Genomic DNA, 20734 nt, shown 5'->3' with positions numbered 1-20734 from the left:
TTGGGCGGAGGGCGGCAGGCAGCGCAGCGACGGGTGCGTCCTGTCTCTAGTTTAGGCGGGGGCGAGGGGGCACCAGGAAGGCAGAGGGGGCGCGGGGGAGGCGAGGGGGCCCCAAGGGAGCGAGGGGCAGCGAGGGGGCACCGGGGGTGGAGGCGGCTGGTCCAAGGGAGCGAGGGCGGCGGCGACGGGGCACGGGGGGGGCGAGGGGGCCCCAAGGGAGCGAGGGGCAGCGAGGGGGCCACTGGGGGCGAGGGGACCCAAGGGAGGCGAGGGGTGGCGCGGGGGGCACGGGGAGGCCTGGGGCAGAGGGGGGTCACCGGGAGGCGAGGGGGCGGGGGAGGCCGATTGGGGTTGGCACGGGGGCGGGGGCGGCCGAGGGACGCTTGGGGGGGCGAGGGGCGCAAGAGCGAGGGGGCAGGAGGGGCGCAACCAAGTGAGCGAGGGGCCGCCGAGGGCACCGTGGGGCGAGGGGGACCCAAGGGAGCGAGGCGGGGCGCGAGGGCACCGGGAGGCGAGGTCGGCCCCAAGGAGCCGAGGGGCATGCGAGGGGGGCACCAGGGGGGCGAGGGGGCCAAGGGAGCGAGGGGGCGGCGAGGGGCGACGGCTGGGGGCGAGGGGACCCCAAGGGAGCGAGGGGGCGCGAGGGCACGGGGGGGGCGAGGGGGCGCCAAGGACGGGGGGGGCGGCGAGGGGGACAGGGGGTCGAGGGGGCAGCACCCGGCAGGCGGCCGGCCGGGGCCCCACGCGGCCCCCCAAGGGGGGGCAGCCCAGGGCACGCCCCACAGCCACCCGCGGCGCCCCCGGGCCAGCAGCCGGCGCACGCGCCAGGGAGGCAGAGCCACTGACCCACAAGGGGACCCCCACGGACCCCAAGGGGGACCACCAGGGACCCAAATGGACCCGGGCCCCCAAGGGACGCGGGGACCCCCAACGACCACCAGGGGACCCACAAGGGCCGACGAGGGACCCACAAGGGGGCACCAGCGACCCACAAAGGGACCCGGCCCCACACAGGGACCACGAGACCCACAACGGACCAGGGACCCCAACGGAGCACCGGGACCCACAAAAGGAGCGCCCGGGAACCGACAACGGACCGCCAGGCCCCCCAAGGGGCCACGACGCCCCACAAACGGACCCCACGCCCCACAAGGGGACCCAGCCCAACGGCCCCGCGCGGCCCACAACGAACCCCCGCGGCCCACAAGGGGGCCCCATGACACAAGGGACCACCCTGACGCCCAACGGCCGCCACGGCCCCACAAGGGTGCCGCGAGGGACCACAAGGGCCCCCACGGCCCCCCAGGGGGCCCCCAGCCCCCAAGGGAGCCCCGCGGCCCCAAAGGGACCACCCGGGACCCACAACCGACCCCCCAGCCTGCCGCCAAACGGACCCCCACGGCCCCACAACGGGACCCCAGGGCCCCACAACGGACCCCCGGCGCCCACACTGACCCCCAGGGCCCACCAACGGAACCCCCGCGGCCCCACAAGGGACCCCGCGGCCCCACAAGGGGGCCCGAGGGCCCCCCAGGGACCACGAGGGGACCCACAACGGGGCCACACGGCCCCCACAAGGGACCCCCGCGGCCCACAACTGACCCCCGCGTCCCCGACGAACGGACCCCAGGACCCACAGACGGACCCCCCAGGGACCCACAACGGACACGACGGCCCACAAAACGGACCCCCGCGGCCCCACCCAAGGGACCCCCGCGGCCCCAACAACGGACCCCCCGCGGCCGCCACAACGACCCCCGCGGCCCCACAGGGGCCGCGAGGGGACCCGCCAAGGACCCCCAGCCCTCCCAAGGTGCCCGCCGCGGCCCCACAACGGACCCCCGTCGGCCCCACAGGGCCCCCAGCCCCCAAGTGCCCCCGCGGCCCACAAGTGACCCCCGGGACCCACAACGGACCCCGCACCGGGACCCCCAACGGACCCCCAAGGGCCCCCCGCGGCGCCCTCCCCCCGGCGCGGGGGGACGGCCAGAGGCGCCACGGCTGGTCCAGCGGGGTGAGCCACGTGGAGCGTTGGACACGGGGGGCGGGGGAAGAAAAACGGCGCGGGGCCAGGGACTAGACAACCAGGGAGGGGGGCGAGACCGGAAGCGGAAGTGAGGAGGAGGAGAGGAGGAGTTGTAGGAGGAGGGGAAAGGGGAGAGAAGCGGGGGGACGCAGGGGGGCACGGGACCTGTAAGGGGCGACGCCGCGGCAGCACCGGGGGAGCCAAGGGGGAGCGAGAGGGGGAGGGGGGGGACCCCAAGAGGGGACCGAGAAGCCGGGGCCCCGAGAGGAACCCCATGAGGATCTTGTTCTGTGAGAGGAGCCCATGTATGGACCCGAGAGGGCCCAGAGGAACCCCAGAGACCCCAGGGACGCCAGAGGGAGCCATAAGGAACCCCAGAGGACCCGAGAGGACCACAGGGAACCCCAGAGAGAGGAACCGAGAGGAACCCCAAGAGGCCCGAGAGGAGGCCTAGTGTGATCGTCCAGTAGGAGCTTCTCGAGGACGGAGCTTCTACTTCCCCTGTCCCAGCGACTCCGCTATGGGCGAGCGCGGGTGCCGGGACGGGGAAGGAGGGGGATCGGTGTTGAGGCGTACGGGGGGGTACCAGACGACGGACGGGGAGGGGAGAGGGGACGGGCTGAGGGAGGGCGGGAGGGGCAGGGGAGGGAGGAAGTGTTTAGGGAGGGGAGGCGAGGGGGAGGTTGAGGGGCGAGGGCTAACTGAGGGATTATGGGAGAGGGAAGGAGGGAAGGAAGGCGCCCGGATTGGTTGAAGGGGCGGTTAAGGAAGGGAAGGGGTAGGGGTGAAGGAAGGGGGAAGGGAGAGCGAACGGGGGACGGGGGTGGGACACGGGTGGAAGGGGCGAAGGGAAGGAAGGAAAGGAAGGACGGGAACGAGGGTCAAAGGGCAAGGATGAAAAGAGGGCGCGAAGGGGCATCGCGCAAGGGAAGGAGGGACGAGCGACAAGGAAGGGGAAGGGGGAAGGGAAGGCAAGGGGAACGGGAAGGGGACGGGGAGCCAGAAGGGAAGGAAGGAAGGCAGAAAAGGGGAAGGAACCGGGAGAAAGGAAGGGAAAAAGGAAGGGAAGGAAGGGAAGGGGGACGAGAGGGGAAGCAGGCGAAGGGGAAGGAAGGAGGGGAGGGAAGGGAGGGAAGGGCCGAATGGAAGGGAAGGGAAGGGAAGGGAAGGGCAAGGGAAGGAAAGGAAAGGAAGGACAAGGAAGGAAAGACAGGAGGTGGATAAGGGGAAAGGGAAAGGAAAGGGAAAGGAAGGAAGGAGAAGAAAGAATAGAAAGGGGAAAGGAAAGAAAGAAAGGAAGAGAAAGGAAGGAAAGGAGAAGGAAAAGGAGAAAAGAAAGGAAAGGAAAGGGGAAGGAAAGGCAAGAGGAAAGGAAAGGAAGGAAAGGAAAGGAAGGAAGGAAGGAAAGGAAGGAAAGGAAAGGAAAGGAAAGGAAAGGGAAAGGAAAGGAAGAGAGAAGGAAAGGAAAGGAAGGCTTGATCCAAATGTAGCAGGTAGCCACTAACCCTGCAGTGTTTCAGCACTGAAATAAAGTGAAATAATGGGGGCTAGGGTCAGGAGAAAGGTGTCTATAAAAGGTGTCGTCGACAAGCTCATAGAGCTGTTCAGAAATTTGCTTGCTACAGGTTTAAAAGTTCCTTTCAGAATGCCACTTGCCACTCATATCTAGCACAACAGTCATACATCTAAAAAATGGAGAAATAATTCTAAGGAATGTACTTCTGTAATTGTCTGACAGTCATTCCATGTTAGAATGACAGAGAATGATCTGTATGGAGAAAACAGGTTTGGGGAATTATTTATTTTTCTCTTTTGGAGTTCAAGAGGAATAATTTCCACTGGGATTACTGTGAAATTTATGATAGAGAGTGGCAGGATTATTTGTTATAGTCAGTATCCTAGCATTCAGTAGAAGTTCTGTTAGAACTTTGTCACTTAGCAGCCTTTGTTTGAATTTAAATCCCAGTGAATTTTTTAAAGGCTATAATTTTTTTCTGGAGATTTAATACTGACTTGTAGTGAAAAGCTCTAATTAGGTATTCCCAGCAATGCACTAAAATGGCATTGTGTTTGTTATGTTCCTGGGTTTGGATGTTGTTCTTTCCTTCTGAGAGAAAACAAACAAACAAACAGAAAAACAACAACAAAAAAACACCCACCTGCCTGTTATTTCCCAATCACCTAAAAGCAATTTTGAGATTGTAATTCATATTATTCAGGCTCATACTGACCAAACAGTAAATCATGTTCAATTGCCTGTGACTACAAAGAAGAAAAATCTCTTCTGGCAATTACGTGTTTTATTAGCAGTGCTGTAAAATACAAGAAATTTATTTGCTAATTCACTAATGCCTTAGGATCCCACAAAATCTAAGTCTCTTCACCATGTTTACCAGATTGAAATACTGCAGTGTTGGACAGTGGGGAGGAGTGGCTTACTGGGCAAATATATGATTAGGGCAGCAATTATCACTTTTTTTTTTTTTTTTTTTTTTTCCTGCAATGGGGAATAAAGAATGTGAAGCAGCCTAACATATCAATTTTTAAGGGATGAAAAATGAACGATGGTTGTCATTTGAAATAACAAATTGGGAGAAATGCGGAAAGCTAGAAAAAACCTTCCAAAGCTTGAAAAATGATTTTCATTGTGCAGACATTATAATTTCTAAGTAAATTCCATGGGCTCCATGCACTTTTTTTTTTTTATTTTTTTTTTTTATGCTATCTAGAGGAGAGTTGTCTGAACTTCCCTGTTAATATCCAAGGCAGTCTGTAGCTTTTAAACGAAAGATGTCATAGAAGACAGTTCTGATAAAAAGACACAGCACTTCCATCAAACACTTCAGATCTGGAGACAACCCCCTCAAAAAGCAAATAATGTCTAAGCACAATACTAGGCAGTCTATAGGTATGGAGAATATTGCTTTGCCCATTTTTCTCTCATGCTCGGCTCGTCGTGATTGGGAAAGGGTGATCAGTTATTCCTTTGATGGACTGCTTGGCATGCATATCACACAAATCTTGTGAAAAGGGAAGTACTTTTCCAGTTACTGAGTTTTCTTACTTGCACCTTCACAGTAAACTGAAGTGCCCTTAGGGAGGCTACACTGACAGGCCAATACCCAATACAGAGTGAAGAGCAATTCTTGCCTAGTCTATGTATTCCCAATTTCAGGCCATAAGCCTTTCCAACTTAAGAAAAAATATATGTTGTGGGTTGGAACTGATGAGTCAAAGAACAAAACTTCTTGAACTCATCCCAGTACTTTAGAATATTTACAAGTAACTGAGGAAAAATTAGTCCTTAAAAGATCCCATCAGCGAATGTAGCAATCAAAAACAAATCAGTAGGGACTCATTCATGTCCCTGTTTTGATGCTGTTATCCATTCAAACAAGTGTTTCTTATTTCATCTATTTGAGAAAGAGCTCTGAAGTACTTAATATTTTCAGCTTCTCATAAAATGAATACATAATAGTGACAGAACTGGCTGTATTTGCGTTGTTCCAATATGTCAGAGAATGTTATGCTTATTTACTCTAGTTGATTGTTTGCACCTTAACTCTAACATCACTGCTTTCATTTTAAGGTCTTGAAAGAATTGTGTACACCCAAATTAGAGTAAAGGTAATTTGAGTTACAGCTGGAAAGAGACTCATCCAGGATTCCTCTCAGGGCCAGAGATCAGGTGTAAATTATGACAAGTTTCTCCTGCAAGAAGCTGCAGTCTTGATTTTCTCATCAGTGAAATGGGATGATGACAAAAGTACCATTCCCCAGTACCTAAGAGGATGTTTTTAAGATCATTTGCTGTGGCTAGAAATATGAAAAACTGAAATTTTATTAAGATATAGATCACTTGACTTAACTTTGTTTTTTTTTTTTTCTTTTTAATGTTCTGTAAGACTGTATTTATGGGTATCTAGTTGTCTGTGAAATCAGATCTTTTGTAACAAATATTTGTGTTTTCTTTTACAGTTGCTGAATTTGTATGCATGAAAATGGAACAGTTCTCATGCAGTTGTCAGAGATCTGCTTATTTTAAAACATAAAATCTCAGCATTTCATCTAGATAGCAGTAAGGTCTCTAACAGCCTGTGCAGGAAGTCATAATTCTGGGAGCAAAAAATTAAACTGCTGTCATACTTGCCTGGCCAAGTACAGACTAAGAGCAGGTTCAACATGCAGAGGCAGGGCTTCTTACTCCCATAAAGCATTTCAAACACCTGTGCCCAATGTTGAAAGCTCTGTGCTGGCACCTGTTGAACTGCATATCATTTGCAGGATTGTGTGTCATGAGTTTAGCTCATCACAGTTTTAATAATCTCTTCATTCCCTGCACGCCTGCCATAATCTGAGACTGCTGACACAAGATTTCTATGGTTCATAACTCCTATCTCTGGACAAGGAATGTGGCTTTAGCGCTTGCAGTTTTGTACTTTCCCATTTTGAAGTTCATTCCCACTTGATGAGGTTAAAGCTTGATAGTTCTGGTATTCAGGCGCTTCTCTCTGGAAAAGGGTTTTTGTCACTGCTTACCTTGCAGTCAGTGAAAACAAGTTTCTAAATCTCTTTCAGGTCTTATTGGGGAACCAGGACCTTTAATCCCAGATACCACAAATATTGTCTGTGCCTTGGTCATGGCTTGGCATAAATTCCATAGCCTCATATTCCTTCTTAGGAAAACAGACATCATGAGTCTCATGAGTATTTCAGTGAGTTCATACACCGTTTTGTACATAAAAGGTTTTATTTATCAACAGTGGAATACTTTTATGTAAAAGTAGTACCAGTCTCCTGAGGGACTACCTCCAAATTCACACACCTGTTAATTGTTTTAATCCTTGGATGAGGTACATGGATGAGAATGTGTTTTTTTAATAAACACCATTATCTTTACAACCCTGTTTAAAGTCTGTAAAGTCTTATCTGGTTACATCATCTTCATTGCATTTTTAAGCAGCCCTTCTTCTAGGAGATTGGTAATCCCAAACACAGGCTCTCAAATAATCAGGAATTCCTTGAATAGTCCCCTGGACCAGCTTGCAACCTTTTCATGTTGATGAACTATGTACTTTCCTCAGCCTGACCCATCTGGAGAAGAAATTTGCTGACCTAACATATATACTCTTGTTAGTAAATGAGGGTTAAAAATATGCAATCCTGAAAAACAAAAAGTATGAGTGGGAGGCTGAGTTAAACCCATGTTTTCTTATACTTGGATTATGGAGGCACTTTATAAGCTGCAGTCCCAAGGGATTTGGGAGATAATTTGGTAATTATCCAGATTTTTGCTTTCTGCCTATAGCAATGCTCTGTTTTGTTTCTAATTTCTGTCCCCTTCAGGAAAATGTTAATAACTCTCCTCAAGAACAGGCACAGTTATCACTTGCCCAGACTAAAAAGGACTCTGGTGCTGGGCTAATGATTAACCTACTGCAAGGCAGAAAACCTTTCTCTTTGGGTGTGGCAGTGCTTAAATGCAAGAATAAATCCTTTTCTACATCACATGAATATACCACTTTCTAAACATACTTTACACATCTAAGAGTAATGAAAATAACATGTTGTGTGCTCACATATAGAGGAAACCAGTGATGAGTTCAGGAATAAACTGAATATTCCCCACGTTCTTCAACATTTTTTTAAAGACACTATGACAATACTTAAGTTGGCTTAGAGTCTGTCCTTACTATCTAGAATTGGTTTATTTTTTTCAAATGCATCATTTGTTCTGTTTGCCATGCTAAGAATACTGTTTCCTCTCTCTTTCATGGCAAGCCAATGTTTGGGGAAATAAAAGAAATACAACACAGACAAACGAGATCAACTATTGAATTGTACTAAGAATAAGTGCAGGGGAATTTAGAAGAATTTCAAATAAGATTGGTCCCTACTATGAAAAAAAGCCTGAAGGGAGAGGGAGCAGAAGCACTGCAAAAGGTAAAGGGAACAAGAACAGACATTCTGTTTTACAACTGCTGGTTAAGAAACAGTGTGAAGATGGGATGTGAGAATGTCAAATAAGTTTTTAGGAGAGAACAATCCTGTACGTGAAGATGAGGAAAAAAAAAAAAAAAAAGTTAGGAAAGGAAATGAGGATAAAGGTATGAAAGGAAGATGAGAAAAGCAGCAGCACTGAGTTTGCTTAAATCTATTGCATTTGTTCAGTATATTGAATGTTTTTAGAAGTTCCTGGCAGTAAGGTCAGATGAAAAACTGAGAGATTTTTGTGTGAACTCATGAAAACTCACACAAGCTCTTATCAGTACTGGAATTTCTGTCTGCTGTTACATTTAGGATTCTGGGAATCTACATTCAGAAATTAGAGGAGTTCATGAAAATTAGCACAGTAAGTCCAAAGTTACTAATATGTGAGAGCAAATGAAGATCTTCCCATCATCCTTATCATGCCATTGCATTTCTGCCTGTCTGCTTGGTCTTTCAGAAGTGCCATTTTTCCAGCAGGGAGAACTGAAGATGAAAGGCCAGGAGAAGGGGCAGAAAGTGGGGTATCTCTCACACCACTGTTTTTCTTCTGAGGAAACAGGGACATGTCAGCATGGGAGTGAGAGGCTCACAGTGAGAGATCAAGCAACAGTGTTGTGAAGTAAGGTAAACCAGTTCTTCTCCCAGTTTCTCTGCAGCCACTCAAGCATTCCCGTAAAGAAACCAGACTTTAATGGATTCAGTATTTACCACCTTTCTCACTTCACAATACTCTTTAGATCATGGAAACCCCGTGGGGCTGGAGCTGGCCTTTTCTGTCTGACAAACACTGACTTTTTCCATGTACTGTTTCTTCCTGAGCCCTTCCAAGCCAGCAGAGCCCTGCATTTTGCAAAGCCCAGAGCCTTGTTTTGTGGGAAAAAAAGTAAAAGTTTGCAGTAACTGGGAGGCAGATTGCATGACTCAACCATGCAGTATAGGCTGGCGCAGGGACCGTGAAGCTTTAAGTGTATTCCAACTTGATTTAATGCTGCAGCTAAGCTGTTTTCTGTGCTAATTAGGCCTCTGATTCTCAGAATACAGCTGCTGATGTCTGAGACATTAAGATGTACCTTTTCCAATGATATTCCAGTGAACCTCCAAAGGGATTGTCTAGATTGGAGAGACCCCTAAATGTTGCATGCATTGTGACTCATGTGTATCACATATCACCCCAACAGAACTAGGAGTTCTCAAGTGCTTCTTGACTTGCTCCAGGAGATTTTGCGGATGTCACAGAAGTAAGCATCTTGCAGTTATAGTGACAATGGGCAATGATGTTCTCTGCTTTGCAGATAAGGAAGTAATGAACAGACTTGCCCAGAGATGGGAAATATGAAAACACAGAGGAAAGAGAGAAGGGATGCCATTAAGAGGTGAGCCCATGCAAACTGCAGGAAGTTTAACAATGCCAAGTGCAAAATGCTGCAGCTCATTTGGGGAAAACTGAGCACAAATACAGGCTGGGCCAACAAGGCACTGAGAGCAGCTCTGTGGAGAAGGACTTGAGGAAGAAAATGTCAACCTGAGCCAGCAGTGTGTTCTTGCTGGAGTGGGGACCTAGACTCATCTGAGGTAGCATTTCCCTCTGTTCATGGCTTGTTTTGGAACAAAGCCATTCCAATAAATAAGTGTGTGCATGTGTCTGCAGGAGTTGAAGACAAGTGGCTAAATTTGGAATCTCGAATGCCTCTCTAATAGATTAAGTTATGCTAACAATAAATCATACTCTGAATTTAAATACTCCACCAAAGTAATTCAAGTAAGCAAGAATTTTCTACTGCCAAAATTAGCTTGAATTTGCCCTGCAATTGTCTGACAGTTGAGAAGTGTTAAATCATTCTCTGTCTGAGACTAAAATGTAGCAATCAGCCTCTACTTTCTCTGTTCATCCCATACCACAAACTATTCAGCAACAAAAGGTGAAAATAACATTGGAAACAGAGATTCAAACTTGGTAATTTTGTAGTTTAGGAGGAGAAACATATGGGGTGATTAGTGTCAGCTGACTTCCCCTCCCCAACACAGCTTCATCAAAGTGCTTTTATTATATTATCACTCACGCTTTTGTACTGTTTTCTAATATTGTACTGACTTGTCTGAATCACTTTGAAAACTAAAGCTGCCTCCTTCTGAGACAAATCCAGGCCTCATTAAAATTCATAAGCAGACAGCCAAAAGCTTTGAGCACTTTTCCAGTGGCACTAAGAAATGGAAGTGTCCTTATTTATTCTGATAGCATATTATTTCAAAGGGTATCTATATCCATAGGCAACTGGGTTTTGATTGATAACATTTAGGGCTCACTATGAAAGAAAATGATTTTCATTATGGAGTTCTGAGGTACGAGCTAGTCAATGGTATCTCAAATCAGCACCATTTCAGTGTTTAATTGCATTCTTTAGGTTCACATACTGTCACTTCACATTGACAGTAATTGCAAATCTGTACTGACACACAGCAGCAGTTTGATTTTCTCAGGTAGCACATGTATATCTTGGACTTCACCATATACTGTTTCTGCTGAAAACTAATTTCCATTATTTTGTGGATATACCATAAGGAGGGTGGTGATTTCTAGTCTCTGCTATTGAGTCCAGCTAAGCTTACATTACACAATTTGTTACCAAGCCCCATGTTTCAGCTGTGAATTTTATTTGGGCCCTGCATTGTTTATGTTTATCATCCTGCCAAATATATACTGGGAATAATGATAATTCTCCCAAAACATGCTCAAATCCAATTAGAAGAATGAAATTCACATGCTTTAGTCAAAGATTTAAACTGAAAAAAATTTACACTGGCAGACAGGGGTGGGGAACAGAATAGGCCCCGCATAATCCATGATGACATGGTTTTGGACCTGCTCTGAAATCTGGACATTCACAAATCCATGGTGCCAGATGTGTTGAAGGAGCTGGTGAATGTGGTTGCCAAGCTAATCTCCATCATCCTTCAACAGTCCTGGCTAACCTGGGATGTCCTGGTGGACTGGAGACTGGCAAATGTGATGCCCATCTTCAAAAAGGGCCAGAAAGATGATCCTGGTAGCTACAGACCTATCAGTCTCAGCTCAGTGCCAGGGAAGGTCATGGCACAGACAATCTCAGGAGCCATCACTAATTAATTAGCTAACTAATCTATTAAGGATCAACCAGGGGATCAGGTGCAGTCAGTCAGCATGGATTCATGAATGGTATATCCTATCTGACAAACATGATATCGTCCTACAACAAGTCAAGCCACTTAGTGGATGAAGGTAAGGCTGTCGATGCGGTCTGCCTGGACTTCATAGAATCTTAGAATCATAAGGTTGGAAAGGACCTACAAGATCATCTAGCCCAATCATCCTCCCATTATCGTAGCTACAACAAACCATTAAACAGTATCTCCTAGCTCCTCATCCAGACACCTCCTGAACACTGCCAGGGATGGCAACTCCACCACCTCCCTGGGCAGCCATTCCAGTGCCTGACCACTCTCTGAGAAATAAAGTTCCTTCTTATGTCCAATCTAAACCTCTTCTGGTACAACTTGCGGCCATTTCCTCGGGTCCTGTTTGTTGCCTGGCAGAAGAGGCCAAACCCCTCCTCATCACAACCTCCCTTCAGGACGCTGTAGAGTGCAATAAGGTCTCCCCTGAATCTCCTCTTCTCCAGGCTAAATAATCCATGCTCCCTGAGCTGCTCCTCTTAAGACTTGTGCTCCAGAACCCTCACCAGTTTTGTTGCCCTTCTCTGGACACATTCCAGGGCCTTGATGTCTTTCTTGTAGTGAGGAGCCCAAAACTGAACACAGTACTCAAGATGCAGCCTCACCAGAGCTGAGTACAGGGTGATTATTACCTCTCTGCACCTGCTGGCCACACTATTTCTTATACAGGCCAGGATGCCATTGACCTTCTTGGCCACTTGGGCACACTGTCTGCTCATGTTCAGCTGAGCATCGACCAACACCCCCAGGTCCCTTTCCTCTTCACATTCAACCAGCCACCACTCAGCCCCAAGCCTATAGCACTGCATGAGGTTGTTGTGGCCAAAGTGCAGGACCCAGCACTTGGCCTTGATGAACGTCAGTAATGCCTTTGACTCTGTCCCCCACAACATACTTGTGAATAAAAAACTGTCCGCCCATGGTTTGGATGGGTGTATGCTCCACTGGGTGAAACACTGGCTGGATCACCAGGTCCAAAGAGTAGTGGCCAATGGAGTTAAATCCAGTTGGTGACCAGCCACAAGTGGTGTCCCCCAGTTCTCAGTACTGAGGCCACTTCTTCTATTTAACATCTTTATTAATGATTGCGTGCACCCTCAGTAAGTTTGCAGATGACACCAAGTTGGGAGGGAGTGCTCATCTACCAGAGGGATCTGGATAGACTGGATCAATGGGCCAAGTCAAACTATAAGAGTTTTAATAGGGCCAAGTGTCAGATTCTGCATTTTGGTCACAACTACCCCAGGCAACCCTACAGTCTTGGGGAGGTGTGGCAGGAAAGCTGTCTGATGGAAAGGGACTTTGGTGTACTGATGGATAGTCGGCTGAATATGAGCCAGCAGTGTGCCCAGGTGGTGTTGGTCTCTTCTCACTGGTGGCAGGTGACAGAAGGGGAAATGATCAGGGAAATTCTGCCAGGAGAGGTTTAAGCTGAATATCAGAAAAGAACATCTTTACAGATGGGTTGTTAAGCAATGGAATAGGCTCCCCAGGGAGGTGATGGAGTCACCATCCCTGGATGTGTTTAAAAATTGTTTGGATGTGGTGCTCAGGGACATGATTTAGTGGAGAGTGTTAGAGTTATGATTAGGTTGCAGTTAGACTTTAAGGTCTTTTTCAACCTGAGCAATTCTGTGCTTCTATGACACATTGTGATGTCAGAAATACGAGAAATGAGATACATTAATTGGCAGCTATATCAATGATTAAACAGTGGGTCTCTGTAAATATTCATTGTAGAAGGTGCTTTTAACTTTGGTTTTAACTAGAACAAATGAGGGTAACTTGTCCTCTTAGCAGTGTGTGTAAATTTCTACAGGATATACTCTTCAGAAAAACACTACGTAATCTGTCTCCTTTGGCTAAAGTTAGCACAGCAAATGCTTTGTATATGAAGCTCTAGTAACTGAATAATAGCCCTTCATTTTTAGTGTATTTGTAAGTATTACACAAATCTGACATAGAATGATGTTCATATAACATCATCTAATCAAAAACTGACATTTGTCTGTAGCTTAAGTTTGTCCTAGAAGAAGTGTCTTAGAAAATCACTGTTGGTAGTAGGCTACTCTTTTTTAATCCTGAGAGCATGGATTTTATATTCAACAGTGGTCTTTTTATTTTGTGCTCTCCACATAAAATGGTACAGATTCAGGTGAGAAAAGGCATAGTCATGAAACAATATGACATATATACTGCATAGGTATTGTATAAAATGTCTATAGCAGTGGAAAGTCTTTTTAGCCAATCCTTTTATAAGAAAAAAAAATAGCAAAAATTGAAAGATCAGTTGGTTTCCTGAGATTACCACAATTTAGGGTAACTAGATATACATAATGAAAAAGTAATTATCTCAGAATCATCATCATTTAATGGTCTAGGTCATAAGAGACCTTAAAGATCACTGGTTCCAGCCACTCTGCCGCAATAAATAATACCCAGCTTCAGACAAGTTGCTTTTTTCATGTAATACAGCCTTGTAAACATAAGTTATTTTAAGTTAATTTTGTATTATGTCTGTGAAGTCAGTGAATACTTGATGGGATGCTTTTTTCTTACTGAAATATTCATGAAGCTAATTTTCAACAATCAACAAAATCGAGTCATGTTTTTGAAAAAGAAAACAACATCTTTCCATATCTGCATGTTGAATACAAACAAAAAATAAATAAAAAATCCTAAAATAGAAGTGATCAGATTCATTTTTTGAATTTACTTCTGATTTGATGAGAATTTGGAGCCCCAGTCAGACAGCAAGTGAATAGTTCCCTTTTTATTACTCTGTTTTCAGTTATCAGCCATCCTTTTCAGGGAGTATACAATACTGAATGTGATACTGAATATGGAGCACTACCCTGACCATAGCAGGCGCTAATATTTCTGAGGGTGATTTCATTTAATATAATTCACGAGTATCTCAAAATCTTATTCATAAGTAAGTTTCCAGTTTCCTCCAAAACTTTACTTCATTTCCTACACATTCTGGCTGAAATTTTCATGTTGTACAGGTGAAAACTTCAGTGTGTACCTGTATTAAATATACTGAAGCCCATCAGATCACCATAATTTGGTTTGATCACAATTTTGGGAACTATGGCTATAGTTACATTCTTCGCTTGAAGGAGAAGTTTAATTCATAAGGAATTCTTTCTTGTTTTGGCTTTGAATTTAAAGTTGTCCTATCCAAGAGATTAAAAAAATCCACACACACACACACACACACACACACACACAAAAAGAACACAAAACAACAACAAAATACAAAACACGCCTACAAATGCCTTTTGAGCATCTCATGCAACACCTACCATTTCACATGAGCAACCTACAGGCTGACATAACCTCAGTTCCAATGGAGGAGGATACACAACTGTAATTGCATAGGGTGATTTGGAAAACTGCACAATGACAGCCAGGTAAATGGGTGGAAAATGGATGGATACTGATTTCCTTATCCATCTGGAAATGGAGACTGGCGGTGGGAAAAAGAGCCCAAGCACCTACAAAAGGCATGTAAGCTCTCTGAGAAACAGGCCATCTGAAGAACCCCATGGCAAAAATCAGCTTTATTCGTAAACATGGAGCTTCTTAGATCTATCAGGAGGGTTTTGGGAAAAAAAAAATAAAAAAATAAAAAAAAATTTGGAAATCCTGCCCATGCAGGGTGTGAAGGCATGCAATTTAAAGACCTACTTTTTCTTTTCCCTACTTTCTTAAATCAGGTCCAGAGGAGGAAGGTTGTAGCCATGCTTGACATAAATTAAATAGCCTAATGTCCAAAGTATTTGCAGAGGAAGCAGGAGAGAGGAGTTACTTGCCCTTCTCATCCTGAGGCTGTTAAAAACCTTATCTCCTCTCTCTCTCCTAGGGAAACACCATCAGCATCAGACTACCTGTGGTGCAGGCTGGAAGCAATCCCCACCCTTCCTGTGCAAGCTTTTCTCCTGCAAAACAAGAAACACGAGGAGCATTAGGAGCAAAGTAATAGTGTAAGAGGTATTATCGATTACATAGCCAAGTGTTAGGTGAGCTCTAAGGGTGCCCATTGTAATGCATGTCTCATGGGGCTGAGACAGAAATGGGGCTTACTTTTGAAACCTTGTTATTTTGTTCAGTGAATAGGTTTGTACCAAAGAGAAGGAAGCTTCTTGTCCTGGCAGCGCTGCTACTGTGGTGGACGTCTGGGAATGTGGAAGTCAGGGTACTGGGCAGCTGCTGGCATAGGAGCTGGCATAGGAACTGGCACTGGAGCTTGGGAGCTTCTGACCTGGAGCTAAAAATCCAAATAGCATTGTCTTGGGTGTTCTGCAAAATCATGTGTAGGAATAGCAGTTTTCCACTGGATCTAGCTTGAATTCTTCTTTGAGTTAAGTAGCTATAACTTAATTCAAGTAAATGCTTTTGGTTTTGTTTCTGTTTTTTGTTTTAATTAAGTAACACTTTTCACCAGTAGATTCAAACCATTCTACATGTAGAACAGTCTGGGACAGTATACCTCAGAAAATAAGGATAAAATATGCTCACCATAAAGAGAGTTCTAATTGAAAATAAATAATAATAAAAGTTAGCAGTGAAATTTGCAAGTTAAGACAAGACCAGTGCTGAATTGTCCTCTTCAGAGTTGCACTTAACACTTAGTAGATCATAATGGGCGTGTGGGAGGGGGATCCTTGTTAACTGCCCTGCCTGCTTAAAAATCTGACCATTTTCCTCACTTGGCGGGACTTCTTGGTATCACTTTTTTAAGTAGATAAACTGTTCTTTTGGCTTAGTTCTTCTGTAACAACTGGAATATTTTGGAACAGACTGTGAACACAACATAAACCTGAGCATGCCATCAGTACAAATGTGATTTAGGAGGACCACTCCTGTCAGTCTGAGTGAGCAGCAGTTTTGATCCTTGACAGGGTTATTTCCTGTGGAAACAGGTAACACTTGCACATTAGTAGAACGCTGAGAAGAAATAATCAGTGTTAGTAAATGCACTGTTAAACAAGAAACTATCAACATGTTCTTGCAATGCAACCATTTCTCTTCCACTGAGAAGACTGAGGGGTCTGAAATACTCTCCGTCCACTATGAATCTGAAACTGTTCTTCAATTCTTTAATTGTATTATACTGAGTTCATGCCTGTCATACAAGATGCAGCGTGCATTCCCAAGCTAGACAGATGGTTTTGTGCACCAAATGAGCTTCTCTTGTTTCTTCTTCTGTTTTTTCTTTTGTTTTGTTTTTGTTTTTGTTTTTTCCCTGTTCAATCCGGCATTTTGTCATCAAACTTTCATGGTACTGTTATTGCAAATGTGTATAAATATCTAATATTTTATTTACCTATGTAATATATATGTATCGCTGCCATTTTCTTGAAACTGTCTGCATGTGGAAATGGAGAAATGTACTGATGTTTTCATATAGTGCTTTAATACTGCTACACTTAATCTATATAAGGATACATTACATCTATACACATACATTCATATACATCTATAGAGGAATCATTGAACATTTTTCCTTTTAATTTTTCATCCTTTGGAAGCAGGTTAAGATAAAAAGCCAACATACACCATTTTTGTTTACACTGAAACTTAATTAGGTTTCAGATAACTTGCAGTTTTAAAATACAGTATGTTGTATGTATTTCTACAAGACAAGAATGTCTCTTTTAAGTTTAATTTAATCTCCTTTAAAAGTAGATTCAAAAAAATATTGTCTTGTTTTGGTAAGTGTTCCACATTAAGTTTTTCAGGAATAAATCCAGAGTATTTATTCTCAAGATATTTACACAACTTCACATTTAAAGAGATTTTAGTGTATAACATTTTCTAGTTTACATATTCTAAACTATTCTACTTCACATTTAAAAATGATATGTTGATTCAGCCCAGTCTTGCTCCTTTTGCCTATAAAAATAGTCCTAGGGGCCAGACAGCTGATGTAATCCTGATAGATGGCGTTAACTTTAGTCAGCTGGCTTCTACACAGAACGCCTAATTCTCATCGTTCTCATTCTGGCAAGATCTCTTCCAATAAGCCATGGTAACTTTGCCTGTGAAGATGTCAGGATTATCTGCTGTCTGCAAATAAATGCATCTCTAAGCTGCCTGCTGGAATCTAGTTTGTATTCTGTTAATGAGTTAGTGTTAATGCTGCAGTACACAGAATGCTATAATGCAAGGGATTTCAGCCTCTTCATTGTTTTTTTTTTGGTTTTTTTTTTTTTAAATCTGAATCTTAGTTAAAAATCAACCATTTATATCCTGATTTAGAGTCTAGTTCATATTCTACATGCCTTCTGCATAACTCATGCAGAGGATGTACTGTGGCACTACAAAGAATGACTAATTCTTTCTCTATTATGATGACTCACTGTTTGTTGTTCTAAGAAACAGGCTTCTTAAATCATTATTCTCCCTCACTTAAGGTTTTGGGTTTTTTTTCCCTTCTTTTATTTTTTCCCCCTTTTTATATTTACTATTTATCAGTCTAGGCAGATTAGAGACTTCTATATTTTCATGTAAATTTTCTTACAGTATTTTTCTGTAAGTCTTATCTGTGCAGTTTTTATCTCCTACAGGAAGATTTAAGAAAAGATCAAGTATCTAACATGATGAATAATTTAGTTTTTGAAAGACATATTATCTCAATGCTACAATTAAATCATAGCTGCTCCTTGCAAATTACGTGTAAAGAAATTTTCTATCTAATCCTTTTGATTAATTATGTCTTCCTTTATTTTTCACTGTGACTAGCTCTCTACATTTACACTCCTTTTGCAATTATATGAAGCACAGACCCTCAGACTTCTGCTGCTATGGCTGTGTGTAGCTAATTAATGGTGGAAACAAATAGGTAGGTGTTGGGCCATTGGTAAAATTCAGGTGGCATATTTCCCTACCTATTTATAGCCAAGCATACAGCTGAAATGTTTTGGTTCCAGATTATTCTTCTTTTCAAAACCCCACAGTTTCTTCTCCATTTTATGGTACAAAGAGAGGTTTACTGAGCATTAAGACAGTGTAATGAAATGATTGTATCCTTTGACAGTGTCAGCTACTTTGAACAACTTTTGAAAACACCAGTCAGCAGTACTTTCTTGTGGCACACACTTCAGCTTTGCAAAAGGATTGTTTTATTTGTTTTGAGTTGGCTTGGTGATTGTAAGCACATTTTGGAAATTGCCTTATCATGGCTTACTTTCTTTAAATTGTTATATTTTTCAAGTGTGTATGACTTGTGATGCCTGAACTGGCTGCATTTCTCATTTTTCATTTTGAACTTCTGTTCAAAATAACTACAGATTTAAGGTCTACTTTATATCTCTGTTAGATGGATGTTGGCATCTTCTTAACTTTAAAAATTGACCCTTTGGTAGCTTTGACAACTGGTGAAAGATTCTGGGGTTTTAGAAGCAAATATGGAAGATGAATGAACAGCATATACACTAAGAAGAATTTTTCTCTAAGTTTTTTTATTATTTGCTTTCCCACTGAATTTCTTTGCAGCCTTGATAATGAAGAAACTCCACAAAGACCTTGAATTTAAGCCTAAGCTGGCTCATACTCTGTGTGCTGCATGTTTCTGTGTGAGCATCTGTAAAGAACGTTTAAAAAGCAGAAGAGCATCATATGAAATGTGATTTTCTTTGATTTGTCTGGATACCTTTCCACCTTTACAGAATGATTTTTTTATTATTATTATTATTATTATTATTATTATTTTCAGTTCAAAAGGAAAAACAACAGCAACAAAAGCAACTAATGGGGTCTGCAGGCTACAAGGAATTTCTCATCAATCTGGACTTGTATCTGCTCCTTACTCATCTGCCATATGAGATCAGGAACTGGGGGCTGGGTGTGGCAGCCTTTGCCGAGTGCCTTGGCTGCCAACATCTTTCCCATGATGGAAAGGAGAAGGAAGATGTGCTGATTTCTAGCACAAGTGAGCTGAAGTCTTTCTGGCATGTACAGTTATGGAGAGAAATGGCAGCACTCAACTTGCCTGGAGACCTCTGTCCATGATTCAAATGTTTCTTGGATGTGTCTGGCAATTGGAGGGAAAAGTCCTTATTGCTCACCTCTGTTATCAAGACTAACGTCAGTTGCTTGGGAGGTCAAGAGCCCTAGGGAACAGGTCTGTCTGGCTTTCGCATCTCTGCAGGGCAAGCTGCTGATTTTTTTCTTTCTACTTAGTGACTATGTTTGCTCTCTGAATCTGGAAAAGTAACTTACCTTTGGAGTACCAAGGGCTTCATGTGCTTCTGTTGGGAATATTGGGGTTATGGGAAGCAAAAAGGCAGAGCAAACAAAGAAAGAAGAGGAAGGGAGAAGGGAAGAGGAAAGGGAAAAGGAAAAGAAAGAATGAAACCTGATACATTCAAACAGTTTGCTAATCTCTAGGCAGTATTTATCAGCTGAAGCAAAATTGCTTTATGTGCCAGCTTTATTAGTAAGACCAGACTATTATCAAGTTGGCCTACTTTTGTTGGAGCTTCTTAGACAAGCTAGTACAAAGCCAGAGGTAATAAAACTGATCAAATAACTTCTGCCTGTGAAGGCTGCCACAGACCAAAGGTGCCTTTTTTTCCCTTGGGAATCACCTGGTAAAACAAAGCCTTAAGGCCTCAGAGCAGCTGGGGTCTATAGCTGTGTGCATTGGCCTGGGGCGTGTGCTAAGGGAGGTGAGATGTTGTGTTGGATTGCACACAGTATTTACTGTTACAAGATGGTCAGTATTAGCATGGCAAAGTTTAAGGAGAGCACTGAATTAGAATAATGAGGTTTCTTTAAGAATAATTCCAGGGCCTTGCCTTGTGTTCCAGCAGCTGCAGTGATGAAGCATTACCGTGTTTACTTTAGAATTTTCAAAATTAGCTCATGTGATTTGTTTTGTGGTCTGTCAAGTGTATGGCCAGTTGTATTACTTGCACACAGGCAACAAACCTGCACAGCTGAAAGGCTTGCTGCTCGTATTCAGCTGCACCCATTATGCTCTTGTCTTTCTAATCCAGCCTTCCTAATATAGCCTACAAATGAGAAAAAGCTGTAGAAAAAGTCTCGTACATCACTCTCAAGTGTGATGCTGTGCTAAAAGGGTGGCTTATGAATTTTGATTTAATCAAAAGTTAAATGCAAATCTTGATCTGTGAATCACAGGGACATTTACTCCATTTCAATGGATAACATTAGTCTGCACAGATGACAGAATGACTTTGTCAGAATTCCTTCTGATCTGCTTCTGCTTCTTCTGGTGTCTACTATCGCAGTTTTGAATATTTTTAGAACTAGAGAGGGTGAAAACATTGAATAAGACCAGGGTTGTGAGCATTAGAAGTATTTCAATAGAGAAAGTACAAGCTGCATAGATGCCTGAAATAAACATTATGCATGATGTATGTGCTGGAATTCTTTGACTGCACTCTAAATTGGCAGGCAGAAGTGAAACAAATACGAATAATCCTGTTTGGAGGACAAAGCAGTGTATCACAGAACAAAATAAGTTATTATCTT

General features: G+C 44.1%; 1 protein-coding gene across 1 annotated transcript; it reads left to right on the top strand.

Moving 5' to 3' along the window:
- Nucleotides 1-894: 894 nt before the first annotated feature.
- On the top strand, nt 895-2118 carry LOC107306298 (proline-rich protein HaeIII subfamily 1-like). The gene has a single exon (XM_015849380.1). The coding sequence runs from the start codon at nt 895-897 to the stop codon at nt 2116-2118; it is 1224 nt and encodes a 407-aa protein (XP_015704866.1).
- The last annotated feature ends 18616 nt before the right edge of the window (nt 2119-20734 follow it).

The sequence above is a fragment of the Coturnix japonica genome, chromosome Z (genome assembly GCF_001577835.2).
Source record: "Coturnix japonica isolate 7356 chromosome Z, Coturnix japonica 2.1, whole genome shotgun sequence".
NCBI classification, from domain to species: Eukaryota; Metazoa; Chordata; class Aves; order Galliformes; family Phasianidae; genus Coturnix; species Coturnix japonica.
The sequence above is the reverse complement of the archived record's forward strand: the minus strand, read 5'-3'. Positions and strand labels throughout refer to the sequence as shown.

Excerpts from the sequence above, each read along its gene's own strand:
- LOC107306298 (XM_015849380.1), top strand. The coding sequence starts at position 895 with ATGGACCCGGGCCCCCAAGGGACGCGGGGACCCCCAACGACCACCAGG.